Source organism: Cheilinus undulatus, linkage group 21 (genome assembly GCF_018320785.1).
Source record: "Cheilinus undulatus linkage group 21, ASM1832078v1, whole genome shotgun sequence".
Classification (NCBI taxonomy): Eukaryota; Metazoa; Chordata; class Actinopteri; order Labriformes; family Labridae; genus Cheilinus; species Cheilinus undulatus.
Window position 1 is genome coordinate 14,960,478 of NC_054885.1, and position 25,114 is coordinate 14,985,591.

The 25,114-nt window shown below is 38.8% G+C and overlaps 1 protein-coding gene across 2 annotated transcripts in view; it reads left to right on the forward strand.

The window, feature by feature from the left end:
* Positions 1-1,904: 1,904 nt before the first annotated feature.
* LOC121529239 (trafficking regulator of GLUT4 1) overlaps positions 1,905-25,114 on the forward strand; it is a 30,527-nt gene continuing 7,317 nt past the window's right edge. For both annotated transcript variants that reach the window (XM_041817013.1, XM_041817014.1), the window contains exons 1-4: positions 1,905-2,143; positions 22,472-22,751; positions 23,072-23,361; positions 23,575-23,707. In XM_041817013.1, the coding sequence (XP_041672947.1) occupies positions 22,526-22,751; positions 23,072-23,361; positions 23,575-23,707 (649 nt within the window). In that variant the 5' untranslated portion in view covers positions 1,905-2,143; positions 22,472-22,525. The remainder of the gene's footprint in view (positions 2,144-22,471; positions 22,752-23,071; positions 23,362-23,574; positions 23,708-25,114) is intronic.

Below are 25,114 nucleotides of genomic sequence, written 5' to 3' on the forward strand. Positions count from 1 at the left end.
GCCGTTTGCGGTCATTCTCTTGTCTCCACAGTGAAAATACGCCCATGTTTCATTCACGGCTGCATATTAAACTGTTTAGTTCACGTTTTATCTAAATATGAGCGCGTTTTGACACAAAACTGCCGTCAGTTCACAGACTGATCCGCTGCAGACAGCCGCTCAGCTGTCGCTCTCTCTGGGCAGAGCTCGTGTACTTTGCGTAAATTTGAAAAGAAAAGGCAATCTTACTGATTTTTACACTACTTTCCCTGTTGTTCCTTACCGTGACCACTTGAGAGCAGTAAAAAACCATTACTGTATTTACACTTGTGTCACCGGTCTCTATAAAGGCAAATGCTGTCATAGTATAACTTTCAAAATTGAGTGATTTGATAGGTTGTATCCTGACTATGTAACTGACTGTATTTGAAGTGTCATTGTTAATTTAGAGGGGGATTACCTGTAAGATATAATTTATTTCACAATGCAGAAGTGAATACGACAGATATTTTACCATTACATTTAGATAAATATGACATATTTGGCATCAATTTAACCCACAGAAAACATTTCTACAATTCTCTTTCATACAAGAGTTGTGGATTGTAACTGGTGCATTGTTGGATTGTGCTTCATCAGCAAAAACGCAGCAGGATGGGGACAGAAAAAGGTGCAGCAAAGTATCCAGAGTCAGCCAAGACTGTAACAGGAACGGGACCGTTGTCTTTCAAAATAAAAGTCCAAATTTGAGGCAATGTATTGTAGTCAAGTAATCTAGTCTGAACTAAATCTCAGATAGGATTACACTATCTTAACAGCAATACATTCATCTGATATCCTAAATTATTAAATATCTTGTTATTAAGAATACATATCTGACTAATTTCATTTATATTTAAATAACTGATAATGCTGTGTATGAAACAACCATCTAAAAGTGACATTTTTGTCTCCAAATTTACATTTTGTCACTTTAACAAACCAAAAAAAGCAATGCATTTTTTTGGAAAAAGTCAACATATAGTGTTTTTTTTTTTATTCAAGGAAAAAACATTTTATACTGTAAAAAATACATGTGCTCTGATTTTAAACAAATTACAAATATAGAAATATTTTTGCTAATAAATGACACTGGCACCTTGATATATAATACTGTTTAATATATATTATTAAATTAGGACAATGGTAATTAATTGGCATAGCAGTAACGCAAGTCAGTGTAAATACACCCAGACTAGCACAACGATATAATCACACATTGTAATGGTTTTTTAAATGTTTTTACATTTGCACCACCAAAATTTCTAAACAATTTCTTGTCAGCCCCAAAATCTCAATCAAATTGTAGAGCAAAAGCAGGCCACTAAAGGCACTGTATGTGGCATCAGTTATGTGATATCCACATGATCACTGCTCTCTTGTGCTGTATTTCCTGAATAATACCTTCTCGTTCTCGCGGTGGCTCACCCTGATGTATTTCTACCTGAGGGACTGTCAAGGACAAAGCCCAGATAAGGTGGAGTGAAGCATTTTGTCATTTGCATCCACACATGCTGCACACCTAAAACATTTCTGAAATTTTCTAGGAATCTGTTTCATATGTGAAACATCCACCACGCTTAGGCCTTTTTACTACTCTGCCTAAATTTGCATTCTTTACTTGTAGCAGAATGATTTTATAAATTGATGTTTGTACCTTTACCTTGTTTAAAGATCCAACTAGTTCTCCAATTATGCTCCACACACTAAACCTTTATTTTGAAAGAATGACAAAAGAAGTGTGAGTAATTTCAGCTGGTTTCACACTGCTGGAGGATGGAGCTACTGTAGTGAAAGTACAGCCTCCAGCACGCACACGCACACAAACACACACATTACAGCACCCCTCCCTTTCCTTTTACCTCTTGCAGTGGAACAGACTGAGAGCTGCTGCAGCGATATCCCACCACTGTGCTCCATCTGAAACCTTAAGAGCATCATTAAATAAGACTAGAACAGGCTTTAGAGCTCTTCCGCCTTCTTAAAAAAAGATCTACAAGCTTTTTAACTCAGAATCCTTTGTTTATATTTTTTCAGTTCTGTTGCTGCATCTGCACCACTGGATTGTACCTCCTGCAGAGACACCATGAACATCAGCCTGAAGCTCCCTGTAGATTAGGACCAGGTAAAGAAAAAAAAAAACATCTTTTTCCCATGCTGGGTGTGTGAAACTTGTGCTGCTCTTGCTTCACTTTCTCAGTGGGTGTGTCGGCTCTCTTTTGCTCAGCCTGCATCACTCTTTTTCTCTGCTTTTGTCTGCATTTGGTGCATTTGTACAGTCTGTGAAATCTGTAAATTATGTATTACAGTGTGATTGGATTTGTGTTGTTTTTGTGGTGTAGCACAGTTTGAAATATTTGCTGCTCAGTCAGATGTAGTTTATTATTCTTGTATCATTTCCTGACATTAACAGGAATTATTTGGTCATGTTGGAGCTTTTGGATTTTTATCACCACCCCCATGAGACACCAGTTACTGTAGTTAGGCTCACTGCTTCTTCTGCTCACATCCTAGCTCTGTGGGAAACATGATTAAAAAAAAAACATGATAAAGTGACAAAGAGTACTCAATTATGAAGCATACCAGAGGAAGGACTAGGAAGTATTGACATGTTTCAAGAATCAGGATTTGTGGAAATGCTCACATGGATTTTAATTTGATGCCTCAGAAAGATAGATGTATGACTTTGTGTTACAGCCAGAAGAAAACTAAAGCTGGTCTGTTCTTTTATTGTGGGTTGAAGTGTGAAGATACAGAAACATGGCTGCTTGTGTGGACAGGGCAGCGGGATGAAGATTAGAGCCATGGACAAAAAACACGGACAAGAAAATAACAAGAAAAAGGAACAAAGATAGCCAATGTTTCCTCTATCTGTTCCAGCCAAAGTAAAATTATGAAATGTTGTCCAGAGTTTAAAAGCCTTAGAGATTTCTCTGGGCTCAGTACAAAGCTGACTCTGCTGCTGGTGATGATGGTGATGATGTAGTAATGACCTGCAAATCTAGGTTAATGATAATGATACCTCATTGTCAGATCAAGTCTGAATCTTTGACTTATCAACTTTTAGCAACATCAGAGAAAAGAAAAATTAAAGATACAGTATGTACAAATTTTTGTATTGAAATATCAATATCAATTTTAAAAATTGATATGTTCGTTCAATAAAACAGCACTTCAAAAAGTGTATCACCAAACCAAACAGAAAACAGATGCTTTGTTTTCATTCAGAAATTTCTCCTAATGTGGAACAAATGTCCTAAAAAATTCACTTCCACATTCATGCTGGGAGAAACACCAGAGTGCATGTTTACTCTGGGACCACTTCCAGCCTGAACCCTGAAGTGCACTTTTCAGTACATTTTCCCCTCATGATGAGATTTGTGAGTGAAACAAACATTTGTTCTCTTGTTTAGTGAGTGCGTCTTATGAGGTGCCATACTTATTGAACTTCAGTCTTCAATTCAAAACAAGAAATGAACGGTGGAGATGGGCAGGGCTGAGCAGTACTGGTCTGTACTAGACGACCCCTGGCAGTGGGATTTTACATATTATGTGTTTTAGAACAGGATACACACAAAAGCATATTTAATTAGTTTAAAAAACAAACAGAACAAATTCAAAGCCTTTTGGCTTTAAGCTCCCATGAGAAACTTTTTGTTGACAGGGGTCTGACTGCAGACTGCTGGCCCCTCACCAGGGGCGTAGCACAGGGGGGAAAAAGGGTACTGATTACCCGGGCCCACAGTAGGGAGGGGCCCTTGGGGAGCCTGCAATGAAAAGTGTGTTTTTATAAATTTTTTCTTAGTAATTAGTGTCATTATTGAATCAAAAGGGACAAAATGAGTCAGTCAACAGTCTGAAATTTGTAATAAATAGAGTAAAATAAATACTGGGGGGCCTCTGCTCTTCCCTTAAAAATGTCCAAATGGTATAGTCCAGCACTGCAAAATAATGCAAGTAAATTCAGTTCAACCAAAGAAAAAGTATTGCTCATAAATGGGGAAATTATGCTTCAAAAATACATTAAAATGCATTATATTTTTTTTAAAAATTATGCAACATTTGTTGCTCGGCTAGGCAGTTAAGGGAGGCCTGTGTAATATTCTTTCTGGGGGCCGAAACCATTCTAACGCAGCAAATGTAGAATGTAGCTATATTAGCTGCTTAAGCTATGTAGATAAAGTAGCTAAATAGCTTACGTAACTAATGTGGCTAAAGCTTAGCTCTTGAAGCAGCTACATTTTTACAAAGCTTACATGGGTTTAACAGCGTACATAGCTTACATAGCTACCTAAGCTACATAGCTTACATAAGCTATGTGGCTAACTGAGCTATGTAGTACATCCTATTGTATTTCAACAATGTTAGCAATGAATAGATTAAATGAAAGTCAATTTCTGCAGCATGTTGTTAATCATGTCGTCTAACGCCTACCATGTGACTGTTTTTTGACATTCAAGAATAAAATGATCAGTAATAGCAAATCAGAATTCTGAGGGTCTTATTTGTTTTTGTTTATTATAGGAAGGAGACTCACCCACAGAAATGTCTGGGCCCAGCCACAGTGCTATAGGTGGTTCTGTAGGGCCTGGGCCACCCACTTGTCCAATTGGTCCACCCAAAATGATTGGGAGATTATAGACTACTCACTTGGACTTTTATTGATTCATATCTGATTGTGAAATGTCATTTAATATCTTAAATATAGATCCTGCTTTAAAACATGCTAAGCACATAAGAATTATACAGCTTTCATGTTTGAGGTCATAAAATTTGAAGCTACCCAGGTTTGTAAAACGAAAGCATTCACACTCACACGTCATGTTTCTCATCCATGAAAGACACAGAGAAAGCTGCATCTGCTGAGAGAATCACGTGTGATTTCATAACTGTTTCTAAATGACACCGCAGAAACCCAAAAAAGTAGGGACAGGAGGAAGTGTAGTGTCTCTGTCTGATCTGGTCTTCTTAGAATTGTCTTAAAAACACAAAATGTTACTAATGATACACACTCAAACAGACTGTGTGCGCTGCTTTTTTCCATTAACTTTCTCCCCACTTTCAGAGTAAATAAAGAATAGTTCATCTTAGCCATCAAAAAGATTTTCCCACATTAAAGAAAAGTGTTTAGCAAATGTTTGCATGGGTCAAAGGTGATAATATTTTTTGCATTGGGCATTGCATTTTTGCATTATTTACTTGCACCAATTCATAAATGAATTAATGACTTGAGAGTTGTCCATGTGTAAACAAAGGGCTGTCATAGGCTAAACATTTCAGAGAAAGATCTTGGGTGTTTCTCGAAAAAGAAAAGGTAGCCTGTACAGAGGAGAAACACTTTTAACTTTTGATATTAACAGGCCCAGCAAAAGTAGCATGGGCCCTTCCAAATGTGTAATCTTGGAGCCACAAAAAATAAATAAATAAATAAATAAAAGCCTTTAAAAATGTGATTCAGTGATATAAATACAAGCGCTAGCATCTTTGCTCACATCCACTTCTTTAGCCTGGTTCTGGTAAGCTTTTAGAGCTTACTGAAAAAAACTGGTTGACAACTTAATGTTGGGATCAAATGCTGTGGCGTCCCTTCTTTTTTGGAACCCTGACTTTTATGTTCATGTTTGACTATCCAAGTGTTACTGACCTAAAGCCTCTTATAGACTGTGCGTTTCTAGCAGTCTTATAAGTTTCTGGTATGCTTCAGTGTGCCACATGAATCTCATACGACAGGTTGGATGTGTGTAGAGTGAACGATGAACTCCAAATAAACGCAGCTGAATCCCAGATAGGACATACACCAATACAAGACATAAAAGTAAATGGTAATAATGACGCAAAGCAACAACAAAGCTGTTGTAATTGTTTAGAAAAATATCTGAGATCAAGATTTTTCTCCTTGTTGGAATCCTGCAAACTTCTGCTTTTTTGCATTGTGTCTATTCTAATGCTAACTTGTCTGTTTGTTGGTGCCAGAGTCAGGTTAACCGTTACGTCATTTCTTGCTGCATTCCCATTGGCTGGTTAGTTGACGTAGGTTGTAGCAGCAGCCAAAAATTTTGAGATGCTGATCCTAAATTTCTGACACTGTCAAAATTTTATCCCAGGCCATCTGTCAACCTGTCTCAGTGCGACGTAGGACCCCAATATTAGTGCCACGACTAAAGATATTGCCACTATTGGTCATCTATCGCCTGGGACAGCCCAAGATTGCACAGTTAATACCAGGTTTTATAGTCAAATTCAACTGGCTCAGGGAGCAGGCAGCCTAGTGGTTAAAGGCGCTCCTCATGTACGCGGGCGGCCCGGGTTCGAATCCAGCCTGAGGCCCTTCACCGCATGTCTCTCCCCCACTCTTGACCCTGTTTCCGACTCTATCCACTGTCCTCCTCTATCTAATAAAGGCACAAAAATGCCCCCCCCCCCAAAAAAATTCAACTGGCTGGAGGACAGTTGCATTACTTACATTCACAGAAGAAGGGGTTATATTTTATAACAAGCAGCGATATATCAAATTAGATTGGAGAAATTGGCTTTCATTGCTTAAATTTAGTAAGGACCAAGTCTGTCTTAACTTAACGGGTCCCCATGCAGCTGGGCCCAAGAAATCCATCCCCACCCTCCTCTACAGGCAGCCTGGTATGGGAGGCTTCAGTATTCATTTCAGTCTGTTTCATAACCAGTTCAAAACTGCTCACAGGAACTTTAAGCTCAACTCCTTAATCTTAAAATAAAAAATAGTGCATTCATCTAATCTCATTGAAATCTGGAGCTTTGTGTCTGATTTATTTGAATAACTTAGTTCCACTTTTCAGAACATAGCTGGAGTCACAGAATTTTTTGTTTCCAACTTAAATGTAGTTTTATAGAGTTGCTACAGAGATAGATCTTCAGTCTTTGAGAATATCTATTTATCTATTTATTTTATAGTTGCAGCATTGTAAAGTGGACAAACACTGTTACTATGTAAAGTATTCTCCTAAATCAGCTCCTTGGTTTTAGGTAGAGGAAAAAAAACTTTCAAAATCTGCCCAGTGATAAAGGCATTCATCTTAGAAACCTGCAAACATATTTATAAAAACATATTTTAAAAAACATGGTGCAATTGCTTTGTCCAGCTTCTACATGCATAAAAACATGTGGAATATAAAAAAAAATACATATCAGTTTATTTTGTTGTTGTTGCAGCATTTACACCATGAATTCATTTTGCTGATTTGTGTCTCACATTTAGAATCAAAACTGTCTTTTTGCACATTTCAGCAAATTAATGAACAAACAAAACACATCATGATCGTGTTTATTGCCACAGTAAACACACTAGATGCTTAAGAGTAGGAGTATAGAGATAGAATAATGATAATATGAATAAAGCCTTAATTCACATGTTTTAAACAGTATTCAAAAGTAGAAGTAGCTGTAAAAATGATGCATGGCTGTTATATTTCAACTGAACAGAAAAGCTGTCATGTTCCCGCTGCAGCGAGAAAACTGAAAAAGCAGATAAACTTGTCTTCTTTCCTCAAAAGATTTCAAATAACAGAGATAAACTCTTTGTCATTTCCTACAACAAGGTATTTATTTAAAGCATCTGTTTGATTTCAGTAAACAGCGGCTTTTGGAACAGTTGGTGCCACTTTGTGCTTTGTTTTAGTAATCGATGCTGCTTCACACGCTGCAGCAGCATGCGCAGCATCACAGCCTCTGGTCGCAGAAATCTGCTGCTGTGTGACGACAACTGAATATAAATACACAGAGAGCAGACAAATCATCAGGCACATGAGAGAGCAGCAGTAAATACCATTACAGATGTTAAAGCATGTTCAGTGCTTTGTGGACACGGTCATTGAGGTGTTTGTCAAACTGGATCTTTTCTGCTGCGGTTGTAGTTTACAGAGGTGATCAAATAGACTGAATTATGCACAGGTGTCCATGTCTTTTTGCCAAGTCCATTAATGAACACTAAAGGGCCAGATTAATAACTTAAATATAAAGCCGTCCACTACAACAGCACTCGTTACATTCTTAAGCATGAGCAGAAAGTCAAACTTTTCCTGTTTTGACAGGGTTGGTAGCAGAAACACGAAAAGCTGGATTAAAATAGGCTTCAATAGCATATTGGTTCACCCTGTGAATCTAACGAGGCATTCAGCGACTCTTAAAATGCTGAGACTCAACAAAATGAATTCTTTCTACATGTGGAAGAAGTGTCCATGTGCAGCTCCACCAACAAGAAATGAAAATTGATTTTTGGGCTAAAACAGATCTGAGGAGGCTGAATATCTACCTCTGCTATATGCTGCTTTATTTCTATGTTGGTCAATCTGAATGCAGCAGCAAAATATTTAACCAGCAACATTTAAAGTCATCACACCGAGTACTCTGCCTAAGCTTTAAAAAATCAGTTTGAACGCTATTGTAGTGGTTACTATTGAACCATTTACTTCATTCATATGACACAAGTTAAAAAGTTTTATACTTACTTTACTGTGAAGATTCTGATGATCATGGAAGAATTTTAAAAGGTGATTCTAACTATTCTACAACGGCATTCAAAAAAAGTTATAGCGATGTGGAAAATATAAATAAAAACAGAATGCAATGATTTGCAAATCTGATAAACCCATTTTGATTATGACAGCAGCATCACATGTCAAAAAAGTAGGGACAGGGCAGTGTTAACCATTCTGTGGCATCACATCTTCTTTTAACATCAGTCTGTAAACATCTGGGAAGTGAGGATATCCGTTTCTTGGGTCCTGGGAGAGAAATGCTGTCCCATTCCTGTTTGATGTAGGATTCTTGCTGCTCAAAAGTCCTGGGTCTTCTTTGCTGGATTTTATGTTGGACAAATGTTTTCTCTTGGCGAAAGATCAGGACTGCAGGCAGGCCACTTCAGCACCTGGACTCTCCTACAGTGAAGCCATGCTGCTGTGATACATGCACTATGTGGTTTAACACTGTTTTGCAGAAATGCAAGGCCTTTCCTGGATGGGGGCATATGTTTTACTTCTTCATACTGTTCAGCATTTATAGTGCTTGTCCAGATGTGTAAACTGCCCACGCAATAGACTCTAATGCAACCCCATACCATTTGTCTGACCGCAGTACCACAGTTTTCAATTTTGTCTCAGTCCATTTTAAATGAGCTTTTGCCCAGAGTGGACGGCAGATTTCTGGATCTTCTCCTGGCTTCTTCTTGGCATGATATACCTTTAACTTGTGTTATGGATGGCACAGTGAACAGTCATCAGATAATAATTTCTGGAAGTGTCTCTGAGCCCTTGCAGTGCTTTCCAGTACAGAGTCAGCCTGAGGGAGTGCTGACTGAGGATCCAACATTGGCCTTCAGCCTTGTCCCCTGCACGTAGAGATTGCAGATTTCTCCAGATTTTCTGAATCTTTTGATGATATTATGTACTGTAGATGGTGGGATAATTAAGTCTTCACAATTTGACATTGAAGAACATTTTTATGAGATTGTTCCTCAACTTTAAGACACAGGGTTTTGTAGATTGTTGAACCTCTGCCCATCTTTACTTCTGAAAGACTCTGCCTCACTAAAATGCTCCTTTTAAACCCAGATGTGTTATTTTTTCATGAAATGGTAAAATGTCCCAGTTTCAACATCTGATTTGTTGTTTATGTTCTATTGTGAATAACATGTGGGTCTATGGGATTTGGCCTAGTGGTTCTGTCCACATGCTTCATGTACTTAAAGTGAATGGCCTGGGTTCAAATCTTGTCTGTGGCTCCTTTTCTACTCTATCCATCATCATGTTTACATAAAGACATAAAACTCCTAAAATAAATCTTTAAATAAAAAAATGACCATGATGCATAAGCCCCATTGACTATTTGAAATACACAAAGACTATTAGTTTGTGAAATATTAAGTCTTTTACATCAACCAAATGCTGAATAAGACATTTTTCTGGGTGCAGTGTAATATTTAGTTTTTCTGAGATAGCATTCCCAGCTTTTATCTTATTTACTGTGGATAGGATCATTATTTTCATAACAAACATCATTTTGCGCTGAAGGAGACTTGAAACTAATGATTATGACTTTAAATGAGAAACCTCAAGAGATAAGTAGAGTAATTGTTTCAAAGACTTCCATGCAATCGTGTTAAACTGACATTTTATGAGGGCGGGGCTTGAACATTAGCTGTATTCTCAGACTTGAAGATAAAGGCTAAGGCTGTGTCCTCTTTTACAAACAGCCCCAGATACTAGATTTGTCCCTCCCTCCATGACTGGACTCTGAGAGTCTGCATCTACACTCCAAACTGCACCGACTTACACCCAGTATTTAATGGCAGATCTGAATCAGCAGCTTAATGATCGTCCATCTCTGGCATGAAATAAACATTATCAAAGTATGGAGTCATTACGCTGCTGCAGCAGAGTAAAAACAACAGAGCCTGATGGCTTTAATGGTTCCAACTAATTTCCCCTACTGCCTCCTAAGTGTCCAAGGCAGCTCGATGCAGCCGATGCTGTCTCTGAGTGAGAAAAGAAAGAAAGAAACCGCAGGTTAATTGCTGTGGGAGCAAAAGACCCCAACCCCTTTAATAATGCCTGCCTTTTTTTTATTAAAGGTACGATATGTGGATTTTTAAAATGTCCACTCCATTGTCATTTATGACATTTTAGTTGAGTATTTTCAGTACCTGAAATATTTCCAGCAGTTTTCAAAGCCAGAAAAATGTGTTTCACTTTCATAGCTCTAAAAGTCCATGGCACCGTGACCGTGCTGCTTTGACAGACATGAAATGTTTATTGTTTGTGTGGAAACGCCTGATGTATCATCAAAGACTGCTGCATGAGGAAGCATGGAAGCTACCGTTCTGCTGAATTATCTCATTCATGTTTCTGCAGCTCAGCCATGATGGCCTATCTTTTCTCTCCTCACCTTTCCTTCTGCTCCTTCTTTGCTTGTGTCACACCTGCTCTCAGATGATACAACATATTTCCAGTTTGAGAATTTGTTTTAAAATTCTACTTAATTTATAAACAATTTCTGGCTGTTACATTCATGAAATAACCACATTGCATTAACATACAGATAAATCAACATTTCATAAATAAAACAGAAAGAAAAGTCAGAGGACTGATTCAAGATTGAATTATATACAGGTACATCAAAAAAAAAAATTGAATATCATGAAAAGTTCAATGTTTTTTGTCACTCTTTTCTGAAAGTGAAACCCATATATTATATAGACTTGTTAGACATAGAGTGAAATATTTCAAGCCAGCAAACTGGCCTGACCTGAACCCCATAGAGAATCTATGGGGTATTGTCAAGAGGAAGATGAGAGACACCAGACCCAACAATGCAGATGACCTGAAGGCCACTATCAAAGCAACATGGGCTTCCATTACACCTGAACAGTGCCACAGGCTGATCGCCTCCAAGCCACGCCACACTGATGCAGTAATTCATACAAAAGGAGGCCCAACTGAGTATTGAAGGCATAGAAATGAACATACTTTTCGGAAGCCTGAAACTTCTGTTTAAAACATCCTTTTTATATTGATCTTATGTAATATTCAAATTTTTTGAGACACTGAATTTTGGGTTGTCTTATCTGAAAGCCATAATCATCAACATTTCAAGAAATTAAGGTTTAAAATATTTCACTCTATGTTTAACAAGTCTATATAATATATACTGGTTTCACTTTCAGAAAAGAGTGACAAAAAATATTGAACTTTTTCATGATATTCTAATTTTTTAGATGCACCTGTAGACCTGTGTTAGAGGTGGCTTACTTTAGCTTTGCTAGTTTTAGCTAAAGCTAAAACATAGCTCACTAGGAATGTCATAAATATTTGTACGTATGCTATTGTAGACACATTAGCTTTAGCTGAATAACTTAATTACATTTATATTTATCTATGTAGCTACATTTTCTACATAGCTTAAGTAGCCTGCATAACTCTGTGTGCTTTCAAATTTAGCTATGTAGCTTCATTATCTATGTACGTATCTTATGTAGCTAACAGCTTTGTTTTGCTTTTACATCTAGCTACCTAGCTACATTATCAATTTAACTACATTATCTATGTAGCTAGCATAGCTTTGTTTGCTTTCAAATTTAGCTGCATAAGCCCATTATCTACGTAGCTTATTTAGCTTACATATCTTTGTTTGCTTTCAAATTTCGATATGTAGCTACATTATCTATGTAGCTTATATAGCTAGCAAGCTTTGTTTTGCTCAAATTTAGCCACATAGCTTCATTATCTACATAGTTTATGTTGCTAACATACCTATAAAAAGTAGCTTTCAAACATACCTTTCAAATTAAGCTATGTAGCTACATTATCAATGTAGCTACATTGTCTATGTAACTTATGTAGTAAACATAGCTTTGTGTTCAAATTTAGCTACATAAATCTATTATCTACATAGCTTGTTAAGCTTACATAGCTGTGTTTGCATTCAAATTTAACTATATAAGCTACATGAAGCTTCTATGAAGCTAATGTAGCTTTATTAGCTTTAGCTTTGGTAATGTCGGCTGCGTTACGGAGGGTTTTTTTTTTTGAAGCAGACTGAAGTTGGCTTTATCAAACATTTTATAATCAGGTTTTCACATTAGTGTTTTTTACTTTTGGCATCCTGACCCTTAATTAACCTTTGCCCTGGACAGAAGTTTAATCTGATTTTATTAGAGAGTTTCAGCATGTGTGTCTGACAGAGGCAGGCTTCCCAGTAGCGGTCTGAGAGGGCAACGTGTGAGAGCTGTAATCTGCAGCCAGACTGTCTTGGAGGACTTTGGTGTGTGATGAAAGTAAGAGGGGGCTTAGATTTGAATCCATGAACTGACTGAAAGACCCAGTTCAGAAAAAAAATTGTGGCTGTTTGATTCAAAATATTATGACAGCACATTTATCCGGTATAGTGATGGCCAAACAGTACCACCACCTTCAACAGTCCCAGGCTGAGTACATGGTGACAATGCTGATACTACCTACCCTTACATATGGTCCCTAATGGCCCCCACAAACAAAAGCAACTATTCCTGGTGCCAAAATTAGACATGAAAAGGAACAATAAGACTACACAAGAGGAGGTAGAAAGACAGAGAAAAGTCTGAAGACAGAGCTTGAAAGAGGAGGTGGGTTGAGGTGCAGTGATCAGGGAGATAAGAGTGAGCTGTTGATTAAATTATGCTGATGATTAGATATGCAGATATTTTTTTCACTATCGCCTGAAAGTGATGGATGTCTCTGCTGATCTCTAACAGGAAGTTGATGCTGTGAAACACGTGGCTCATTCACAGGTTTCTGCAGAGGTCCTTTGAAGAACACTTGTATCTTGTAACATGTTTTAAATTACACTGCAGCTCTGAGCCCCTCGGCCCGCTGCTGCAACGCTAACACAGAGTGTAACTCTGTAAGAAAAGACTGCGTTTGTCAGCTTTTAGAGAGGGACGCAGCACCGCATTGTTCACTCCTCAGGGTGGGGGGGGGGCAATACAAGTCATCAATCGAGTCCTGGCAGGTCATTACAGCGTTCAGTGTGAGGGTACTGCAGTCGAAGCCTTCTCCCCAAATCTGCTCTTTAAGAAGCTGCTCGTAGCTGAGATCAATGAGGCTCTGCCACAAAGATCCAACATCTACACTGCAGAGAAAAGAAGTTCTTATCAAACAAGATCACGGGAATGTTTATTTATGTCCGACAGATTGAGGATGGCGGAGGAAAAAGTTACAGTCATTCTTCAGAATGGGCTCAAAATAAGACAAAAGGAAGAAATTAGGTTGGCAGTTAAATAACTGCTGCAAGAAAATGATACGCCCCAATGCATAACGCTTACTTATTATAATCAAAGAGAATAAAACAGTTAACTGTTTTAAAATTAGGGTCAAACATTTAAAATCTGTACCAATCTGGCCTCATTTTCTGGGTTTTGCTTTAATACCTCCCACGATCAGAAGAATTCCTCTTGTACTGTACGGTTTTGTGGCTGTTCAGTTTGTGCCTTTAGAAACTTGAGTGGAAATGAGGTTAAAAAATACATCAAAATATTAGATATTTTAGCTTGGATACAGCATCTTCATCTAAACCTTCCCGGCCTTATGTGAGAAAGTAATTGCCCCCTAAATCTAACGACTGGTTGTGCCACTCTTGGCAGCAACAACTGCAGAATATTTCCCCAGAAGTCTTTGGACAGTCTCTGTCTTACTGTTCAATCATGAACACTAACCGTAAATGAGGCCCCATCCACATGGATGAGATGGAGATGGAGATGAAAAGTTGTTGGTCATATCGGCGTTTTGTGCTCTTTATATGAATGTTCACTGGCAGAGTTACAGTGCCACCTACAGGCTTGGCATATATACTACAGTGTTTACAGTCGTTTTAAGTGGTTCCATGTTCATGCAGACATTTCCTGAAACGGCTCTGTGTTTACAGACAAAGTTTTTTTTAAAACGAAATGGAAATATAATATTTTTGTCTCCATGTGGACAAGGCCCAAAGTCCTGGGTGACCTGCAGGTCTAAAGATGTTGCTCTGGATTCTTCTCTGACCTCCTGGATGAGTCCTCAATGCGCTCTTGGAGTAATTTTGGCAGGCCGGACACTCCTGGGAAGGTTCACCACTGTTTCAAGTTTTCTCCATTTGTGGATAATGGCTCTCACTGTGGTTTGTTGGAGTCCTAAAGCCTTAGAAATGGCTTTGTAACCCTTTCCAGACTGATAGATGTCAGTAAGTTTGTTTCTCATCTGTTTTTGAATTTCTTGCTTTTGGAGATCTTTAGCCTACTTCACCGTCAGACAGGTTCTATCTAAGGGATTTCTTGATTCAGGAATTAGGCCTGGCTGTGACGAGTGAAACTGAACTCTTTCCAAAAAATGTGGTAAATCAAAAATAATCCATGATTTAACATTGGAGTGGGGGGCAATTACTTTTTCACGCAGGGCCAAGTGGGTTTGGATGGCTTTTCCCTTATGATTTTAAAAACTGCATTTTCAGTTTATTGGGGTAATCTTTGTCTTGTATAAAACATTTTTGATGATTGAAACATTCAAGTGTGACAAATATTCAAAAAATAAGAAATCAGGAGGAGGGAAAATACTTTTTTATGGCACTATGTTTGAAAAAAAAGGGGAAAGAAATCTGAGAAGTAGTTCATGTGGTATGTTTGTGGACGCCTGTTGTTCCAGATGAAACTGGAAAAGAGGGGGCTGACTCTGGGATGCTGTAGCTCATTGTTCATCCTCCCCCAGGATTATTTCTCATGTTTGGAAGAAAGAGGGTTTGTGGGAGAACAGTATTGCTTGGATAGTTTATTCTATCTATTTTTAAGCTGCAAAACTGCATTTGTGAGCCGGTTATAGTTGGTTGGTACAGCTTTAGTGATAGTGGAGGGGTTTAAACACCTAGGTAAGGGATCCATGTTTTGTGGGTTGAGCCTTTCCTTTCTACTTAAAACATTATTACAGATTTATGATTGTTTCTTTCTTATCCTGAAAATGTGCCGAAAGTATTAGGTTTGTGGTAGGTTTGAGCAAAAAAGAAGAAAGTCATCTGCGTATAGGGCTATTAGCTGTCCAGTGTCCCCTGATTTTATTCCATTTATATTAATGTGTTTAAAAACACACAGTACATAGTGGCGGTTTAAATAAAAGGGGTGACAGCAGACATCCCTGTAGAGACTGTTTCTTAAGATGGACAGAGCAACAGCTGCCTGGGAGTGAAGCCAAAACACTTCAGGCCCCCACTACTGAATGGCTGCAGGTTATATCATAAACCCCGCCTCCTCTATGTTAACAGATGGGTCAATAATTAAACTAAGAAATCAAAAACACATGTAAAAAGACATTTTTTCCAACAGCATTTTCACTATTATAGTTAGTTCATACCATAATGATTCACGTCTAAGGTCTTTTATTTTTCCAAGATATTTAGTTGTTAAAAGTAATTTGATGAAATAAAGAGCAGATGCAGTGTCATGATTGACAGCTCAGTTGACGAATGAGGCTCCTTGTAGCATTCTTAACCAGACCAGCAGATTAATGAGTGAAAGGAGAATGCATAAGTAACAAAGATGAGTAAGTCCGTGTCATCTGCACATAATAATGGATATTATTGGATACTACTGCAATAATCTTTATAAAGATAAGGAACATTAATGGTACTCAAATGGAACCTTGTGTTACCCCGAACTGTGTCAATGCTCTCTTAGATTCTATACCATTAATGTTGGCATACTGGTTTCTTATATACATAATTACTGAGCCACTACAAAACATTGTCATGAAATCCATATTTGTACAGTTCTGCTATTAAAATGTCATGATTAACACTATCAAATGTTGTAGAGAGATCAAGAAAAATACCACATGATTGTGTTTCCTTAGTGTAACTCAAGCTGTAATAGGATGTCCTTACAGTATGTGATGTAAGAAGCAATAAAACCATCCATATTTGACTGTTTGGTATTAGTGTCAGAACGATGTAGCACAAAACTCCACAATGCAACAAACCATTTCTGTTTCATCCTTTGACGTTCATGCTGATATGAAACTGAAACAGAAACACAAAACTGATTGAGTATTGAATGACAGCAAAGATTTTTGATTAACAGTATCTATATCCACGTTTGAAATGTTTTACACCGACTTGTGTCAACATGGAGGCAAAACACTTCATCTCACAGCTGTTAAAGCCTCGTCTAAACGCAGAGCACCACACTTCCTTTTTTCCACATTCAAAATAAAAGCATTAGATGTCATACTGCTCAAGGGTAAAACTAACCTTTACAGGGAAGAGAACTAAATTTTTAATGCAGCGTCCACTGCTGCTTGATGTAAAGTGATATATGACTCTCCCATGATGTCAGGACACAGTATAAGATTAAAAGATTGATGTGCTACAGTAAAAACAATTCTTCAGTGCGGTGAAGCTCACAAATCTTGATTCATGAGAAAGTACAACCCTTCATTAAATTTAATTCCATTTGACTTCCAACACAGCTTCAAAGTTATTTATCATGGTTAAAACACTAGAAGTATAATTTAAGTCATTTTCAGTGTAATGACTGACAGATTTACATCCCTCCACAGTTTCACTGTTGCTGATTAATGTTTACTTCACGATGTTTCTGCTTTAAAGAGGCAGTCAGTGACGTACGAGTCTAAATAAACTCCATCAGTGACCTACAGGACTTCAAACAAACAGCCTGAGCTCACGTCCACCTACACATCAGACCCAGAGCCAGAAACCTCAGCAGCTGGCAGCAAGGAGCAACCTCATCAACCCACACGCGTCACTTCTGTTATATTTATACTCTGCTCCAGGTTACAAAAACTTTCTTCTTCTTTTTCTTCTCTTTGACAATCACAGTGTTCGTGCTCTTGATTTTAGCCTGTAACTCCCCTGACTACTCTGAAGAACTCTTCATACTTTAACCAGCGGCCTACTGACAGCAGCCTACTGACAGGCTTACTTAATATACTGAATGACACATAGATCAGTGATCCTCTGACAGAGGCTGTTGGTTTTCAGAAGAAGTGACACAAATCAAAGAAAATTTAGTTCATGAACATAAGAGGTAGAGGGATATGATTGTTAAATAACACTGTTACTCTTAAGCACGCCTGTGGTGGGGGAAAAATATTAAGCTTTCTGAAAAGTTCCCTCATATTCATGTGATAAATGTACAAATGTCTGTTAGTTTGTACTCTGCATTTAAAGTAAAGGAAAGCTAAACTTCAGCAGAGTTTGGGTGGTGGGGGGACGTTGCTAAGTCCTCCATTGGCTGTAGTGAAAGTGCATGTACTGGTCAAACTCCCTACCAGCCACTGCTGGACCAGGCACTCGATACCAGACGTGAGAACCTGCTCAGGGTTCACCTTCCCACCTCACTAGATAAGTGCCAAAAAAAAAAAAAGCCCCTGATAAGGCCTCCCACTTACTCTACAGCTCAAATGGAACATGGCACAAAGTTTCTTCTTCTGTGCTCTCAAAGAGAGCAGCTGTTTAAAACATTTTTTTCCTCTCCAACAACCAAGGTCAGTTTTACTGGCAATAGAGCAGTGGCATAAAGAGCTGCAGTGCATCGCATCTAGGTGTGCCTGGACACTAGTGTGGGTTTGCTCATGGAGTAAAACAGGGGCAATCGTTTGAATGTGCGTCAGACAGCACCAGTGTGTTTTGGGCTTTAACTGTAGGGCTCATATTGGCTGTATGAAAGTAATTCCCCCTACTGGCTGTATGAAAGTAGTTCCCCCTATTGGCTGTATGTAAGTAGCTCCCTCTATTGGCTGTATGAAAGTAGCTCCCTCTATTGGATGTATGAAAGTAGCTCCCCCTATTAGATGTATGAAAGTAATTCCCACTATTGGCTGTATGAAAGTAGCTCCCCCTATTGGCTGTATGAAAGTAGTTCCCCTTACTGGCTGTATGAAAGTAGTTCCCCCTATTGGCTGTATGAAAGTAGCTCCCTCTATTGGCTGTATGAAAGTAGCTCCCTCTATTAGATGTATGAAAGTAATTCCCACTATTGGCTGTATGAAAGTAGCTCCCCCTATTGGCTGTATGAAAGTAGTTCCCCCTATTGGCTGTATGAAAGTAGCTCCCCCTATTGGATGTATGGAGGTAGTGCCCCTATTGAATATATGAAAGTAGTGCCACTGGTTGCCATATCAAAGTAGTACCCCTATTGGCTGTATGAAGGCAGGGCCCCTGTTGGCTGTATGAATGTAGCACCCTTCTTGGCTATATTGGCCCCTCTGTTTAGCCTTTCTGCTACCTTGAAGTCCATAACGTGGTGTTAAAAGTTGGACCGAAGTCATTTCAGCGTGTCTTTAGTTCCTGAGAAATGCATCTTTTGTTGATTTAGGAGTCCCTAAACTCTACATGTCCTTGTTTTTGTGTTCTTTTTATTTTCAGCTCAACTTCAGGGACATAATAGAAGCATCTGTGAAATCTAATAATGCTTCAGCATTATTGTGCAGCAGTTTTAATATTCTCTCACATCTCCTGACGAGATTTTCATAATCTGGCAGTTCTGAAATAAAGGGAATAAACCAATAAAGTAACAATCAACAGAGATGTAGGATGCAGGATTATTGAATGAAAACTCTCAGATGAATAAGATCAAACTACAGTGCATCAGTTTCCCACTGTAAAAAAAAATGCAAGAATGATACAATGCAACGATAACATATATCATGATACATGAAATCGTTTGCAACACCAAAACCAGCACAGATCCATGTCAACACAGAATTTTTGTTTTAGGGCAGGAGCAGGTGGGAACATCTAATGAACAGTAATAGGTCAAGACTTGTGGGTGGGGGGTTATAACTCATCAGTCTTTGTCTTAAGGATATGAGTTACACATTAAGGCCTGCACAGTCTGTTAGGAGGCTTAATACTCGCCTCTGCTCCACCTCTCTGTCTGTTCCTATGTTGAGCAAAAGATAGACTGAGACAGCTTTTTGAGAGTGGTGACTGCTGTAGATTTGCTGTTCAGTGATCAAATGGCTGATCTCACATTTTGTCCAGGACATTCATACCCAAAGCATGGAGAGATGGAATGATGTGACAAGGTACAAAAATAAACTTTCAAATATGAATATGAAATGAATATGAAATTTGTGCAGAGTGGCACAGAAAAAAAGGGAAAACCTTGAACATGATGTCATGGATTTTTTGTGACCATTTAAAAACTTCATAATAAATTCAAAATTATAATTCAAAAACAAATTTCTAATCTAAAAAAACACAATACAAATATTCAAAACAACCTTCTTTTTCCACACAAAGTAGGCCCTACATAGCCGAATATGCATCATGAGGCCTGAATTTTTTTATTTCCATTTTTCTTTTTCCATTTAGATTTTTCTTCTGAATTCTGATTATGGCTATTATGATGAAGACTGATCAAACAATATGTCATTGGTACAAAAATACAGTTGCGTTTCTGATATAAAGGTGACTTATCATGAACAATTTGAGTATTTTGGGGGTATCTGGTAACCTGACATGCCAGATGGATTTGTTTCACACATGCATCTGGAAAACTTTAGATACTAAGCGTTTGGGAAGGGCAGAGGATTTGAAAAAATCTTGGAGTGTGACTGGATGAACGTTCTGTCTGTCACATCTTTACGGGCCAATCAGAGCAACAAAACACATGACGTAGGCGCTACTGAGGAGTGAACTCCATACAGAACTGCAAAATGCGAAAAACGGCAACTGTAGACATGTCAGTACACGACTTTTGTTGTTTTTGAAAAGAAAACAGCTCAATGCTGTTCTTTGTTCTTCTTTTAACAAAAAAATGTGGTCAATTTCTGATAAAACTGGCGCTTTAGGAGCATCCACAGTAATGTCTTACACCATAATTGCACTGGCCTCTTGTTGCTGCTTGCCTATGTCACGACTCTGCCGCGCCTGAAAGAACTCCCCCTCATCGCTGATTGGTCCTGTCACTTTCTAACAGGGCCCAACCAGTTCAGATGGGAGCTTTGCAAGATGGACTTGCCAGTGAGAAACACGGAAATGGGCCTATCTGGAATAGCTACCAACCCACAAAATGTGCAATCTTGAAAAATCTGAATTTTGTTTGGGGTCTTCCTATGTCAGAAAATCTGTCAGTATTTTAGAACCTGTGCTCATTGTGACATCACAGTGAGCCATTATAATAATACTTACCCCTTACCTGGTATCTCCACCCGTAGAACTTTACCCACAGCAGGGGGAGTGCACAGCTGCATTGACGTTGGTACACCATAAGGAGGAGAGGGGCACGTTGAGAAGGATCTCATTTGCATACATTGAGAAACAAGCCAAAACAGAGGGTTCTGAGAAAGGCAGTTAAAAGCATGTTTATACAGGGTCAAAACCTCCTCTGGTGCTTGATCTATATTATATTTTGAACAAAACACAGCACAGATATTTCATTTAGACCACACGAGACTGTGTTGCATGGTGGAAAAGGGATATATGTCACTGTTAAACGCTTTAACGTTTTCTCTTTACTTGGCAGAGTAACAAGATATGAGGGTCTTTAACTCTCTGTAACACAGATGTTTAGTTGGATCAGAAGAAGTGCATCATCAAAGTTGGAGTCTTCAGTCATTTTCTCTGCTCTGGTAACCCTAAAGGGAGGCTGTGCACTGTTGTACCTTTTGCACCTTTTGTATTTCTTGTATATATGCTTTTTAACTCCCTTTTTAAAGATTTTTAAGACTTTATCTTATTTATTTTTATGTGTGGTAACACCACAGCTGCTACAATTTTGTTGTATATTCCTGTACAATGACAATAAATGCTATCTATCTATCTATCTATCTATCTATCTATCTATCTTAAAACACTTTTAATTCTTCATTTTTTGATAATTATATATATATATATATATTTAGTGATAGTGCATAAAAGTCAATGCTGCTTCTAATTATTGACATAGGCCAGGCTGTAATAATTCAACACACAAAAAAATACTTTGCATGTGGTATATTGAAAATAATTTGATTTCTGTTTTTGTTTTTTTCATTGAAAAACATGTTGGCATCATGACCAAAAAATGGCATTCAAAGGGTTAAAATATTCAAAAATGAATGAATATGTGATATCAATTTTTGGGTTAGCTGTAGTTGGAAAAATTAGCTCATTAAAAGTAGATTAAATATGAGAAGCTATCCTTATATGAGAAGCACATTTTTTTGCACTTAGCAGTATGAGAGGGAGTATGTGACATTGCACAAAAAATAGAAATGCATAATAACCAATGTTGCTGCTAATCTCTGACATATTCCAGTCAATACCAAAAAAAATACTTTGCATGTAGGATGTTGGAAATAATTAATTTTCATCGAATAACATAATATCATCATGACAAAAAACTGGCAGATAAAATCTTTAAAAAATAATGAATATTTGACATCAATAATAAGGTCTGCTGTAGGTGAAAAAATAACACGATGAAAGAATAAAATATTAGTGTATAATACTTTTATAGCTGCAATATGAAAAACACATTTTTTGCACTTAGCAGCTTGAGTATGACTAATTTTAAAACAATCCCGAAGGGTTAAATCAAAGCTTCAAATTGTGCTGTCTTAAAGTTTAGGTTAGCAACGAAACACAATAGTTTTAAAGCTGAAATGGCTGCTTTTCTTGGTCTCTTTGAATCTGATGCAGTTCTATTGATGAAACCAGCCAACAGTGCAAGTGTTGACATCAGCAATACAAAAACCCCACATCAGTTAAATGCCCTCTACACGTCAATAAACACTTATAATGTTTGAAAAACACTATATGTTCTTGTAAACCACTGATAGGGACCAGTTTTGTAAGTTTATACTGGTGTTACACCCTGGGTTTCTCATTCAGCTCCATCAACGTGACACTAAAGCTATCTTTGGCTCATTCCCAACAGCTGATCCAGATAAACTCAAACAGGGTATCTTTTAACTAATTTCAGAGTGAACCCTGCCCCAAGCCCCTCTCCAACCCTTCACTCTATCGTCACCGTCTGATGGCAAACAGTCCCACCGCCAGCCAGCCGTCCAACAGCATGGAGGAATCTCAGCAGCAACACCAGCAGCAGGACGCAGAGGCCCAAAACGCTGCTGTGACCTCGCAACCAGTCAGTGGTGAGCAAGAAGCCCCGCCCTCAACCACAGAAGCTCCTGATGGCGGTCAAACAGGAGGGGGCAAAGACATGGACCTCCTTACAGTGATCAATGACAACATGGAGACCAGTAAATACACCTGTACTGAAATTATGCATGACCCTCCATGACCACCATCCATCATCTATCTCTGCTCTACCTCCAATGTTTCCTTCTTCTACTCTCCTTCTTCCTCTTTATTTTCTTCTTTTTCAGTAGTAGTGACAGAATGTTTGAATGAATGTTACATTGGCATAACTTGGAATTGAGTAAGACAATGTGCCGTGTAACTGTGCCCTACCTTTAATTCATTTCCATAAAAACCTCATCACATCATAAACATCGTAATCCATCATCTTCGAACTCCCTGGTTTTTACTAATATATCTCCTCTGCTAACTTCTCTCCCAGGCAACGGCATCGGCCCTGTGAGGGTCGACTCCTCTCCCACAGTGTCCTCTGTGTCGCCCAAACTGCATGCCAAGCCCGGTGGCCATGCTAACGGTCGGCCTGGTTTGGGCAGCCGGTCCGGCTCGGTGGCAGGGGGCTCACCCAGGCCCTCCCTCACCCGCCAGCCCAGTGCAATCACAGAGGCCACTGTGGATGGGTCCAAACCAAGGGACTACTTGATCCTGGCCATCCTATCCTGCTTCTGCCCACTGTGGCCCATCAACATAGTAGCCCTCACCTTCTCTGTGATGGTATGACTTTAGACTGTGGCTTTTGATAAGACATTAAAGAAAATTAGGATATGCAAGTCTCAAAGTCATGAATTGATCAACTAAATCTAATCTGGTATATATTATACCAAACATCAGACTATTTTTTTCTAAACTCTCTTTTCTAATTCAATAAAGTAGACGCAGGTTTGAGTTTTGATAATTTACCCATACAATCCTTTCTCTGCTGTTTAGTCCCGGAACAGTCTGCAGCAAGGAAACATCGACGGAGCTCGACGTCTAGGCCGCAACGCCATGATTCTGTCTGTTGTCTCTATCTTGGGTGGGATTGCCATCATCACTGCTGCTATTGTCTTCAACTGGGGATGTAAGTAGCATCACACTGAACTGTAGTTTTAAAAAAGGTAACAAAAACAGTGACAAGAAGTTACATAAAAAGGAAAAAGTATTTCGCTGTTAGACTATTACACTAATAGTGACTGTAATGCATTGTACTTAAATGCATGTACTTTTACATGGAGTTGGTTGGAAGGCTTCCCACAAGATTTTGGAGTGTTTCTGTGGGAATTTGTGCCCATTTGTTCTGTAGATCAATTATGAGGTCAGGCACTGATGTCGGATGAGAAGGCCTGGGTCGCAATCTCCACTCCATTTCGTCCAAAAGGAGCTTGATAGGGTTAAGGTCAGGGCTCTGTGTGGGCCAGTCAAGTTCCTCCACACCAAACTCATCAAATGATGTCTTTATAGTCCTTGCTTTGTGCACTGGGGTACAGTCATAAACAAACAGAAAAAGGCTTTCCCTAAAGTGTTGCCACAAAGTTGGAAGCATAGCATTGTCCAAAATGTCTTGGTCTGCTGTAGCATTAAGATTGCCCTTCACTGGAGATAAGGGGTCTAGCTCAAATCCTGAAAAACAGCCCCATACCAGTATCCCTCCTCCACCAAACTTCACAGTTTGTACAATGCAGATAACGTTCTCCCGGCATCTGCCAAACCCAAATGTGCCCATTTGTCTGCCAAACAGAAAGCTGGTTCATCACTCCACAGAACACATTTTCAGTGATCCACAGTCCAGTGCCAGACGACTCCATTTGGTCTTTGGTATTGGACTTGGCAACGTGAAGCTTGCATGCGGCTGCTCGGCCATTAAAAGTCATTCAATGACGCTCTGAAGTTTTGGCATTGTGTTGCAGACTTTTACACACCGTGAACCTTAGCAGTTGTTGACCCTGTGCTGTGATTTTACATGGTCTTCCTCCTAAACACTTCCACTTTCTAATATCACTTTTAGTCAATTGTGGAATATCCAGCTGGGAGGAAATTTCACAAACTGTGGCATCCATCACAGTACCACGCTTGAATTCACTGAGCTCTTTGAAACGACCCATTTTGTTTCAACTGTTTTGCAAATAGAGACTGTATGGCTGGGTGCCTGATTATAGACTAGGAGAGAAGGTCCGCACACCAAAGAGCTCCCATATCAGTTTTTTTATTAGCCTGATACGGGTGCTCTTTGGTGTGTGGACCTTCTCTCCTAGTCCTCTAGGCTGCTTTTGGATCCTGCTCCCTATCCACTGATGTGTGTGCTCTATCTCTGATTGTTATAAGGTGCTTGATTTTATACACCTGTGGCTAGAGGTCTGATTAAAACACCTGAATTCAATAATCAACAGGCGTTGCCAAGAACTTTTGTCCATATAGTATATGTTTGTCCACATTTGTAAAATGATGCAGGTGCAGTGTGTTTCTTCACGACCCTGACGGAGGCCTCAAG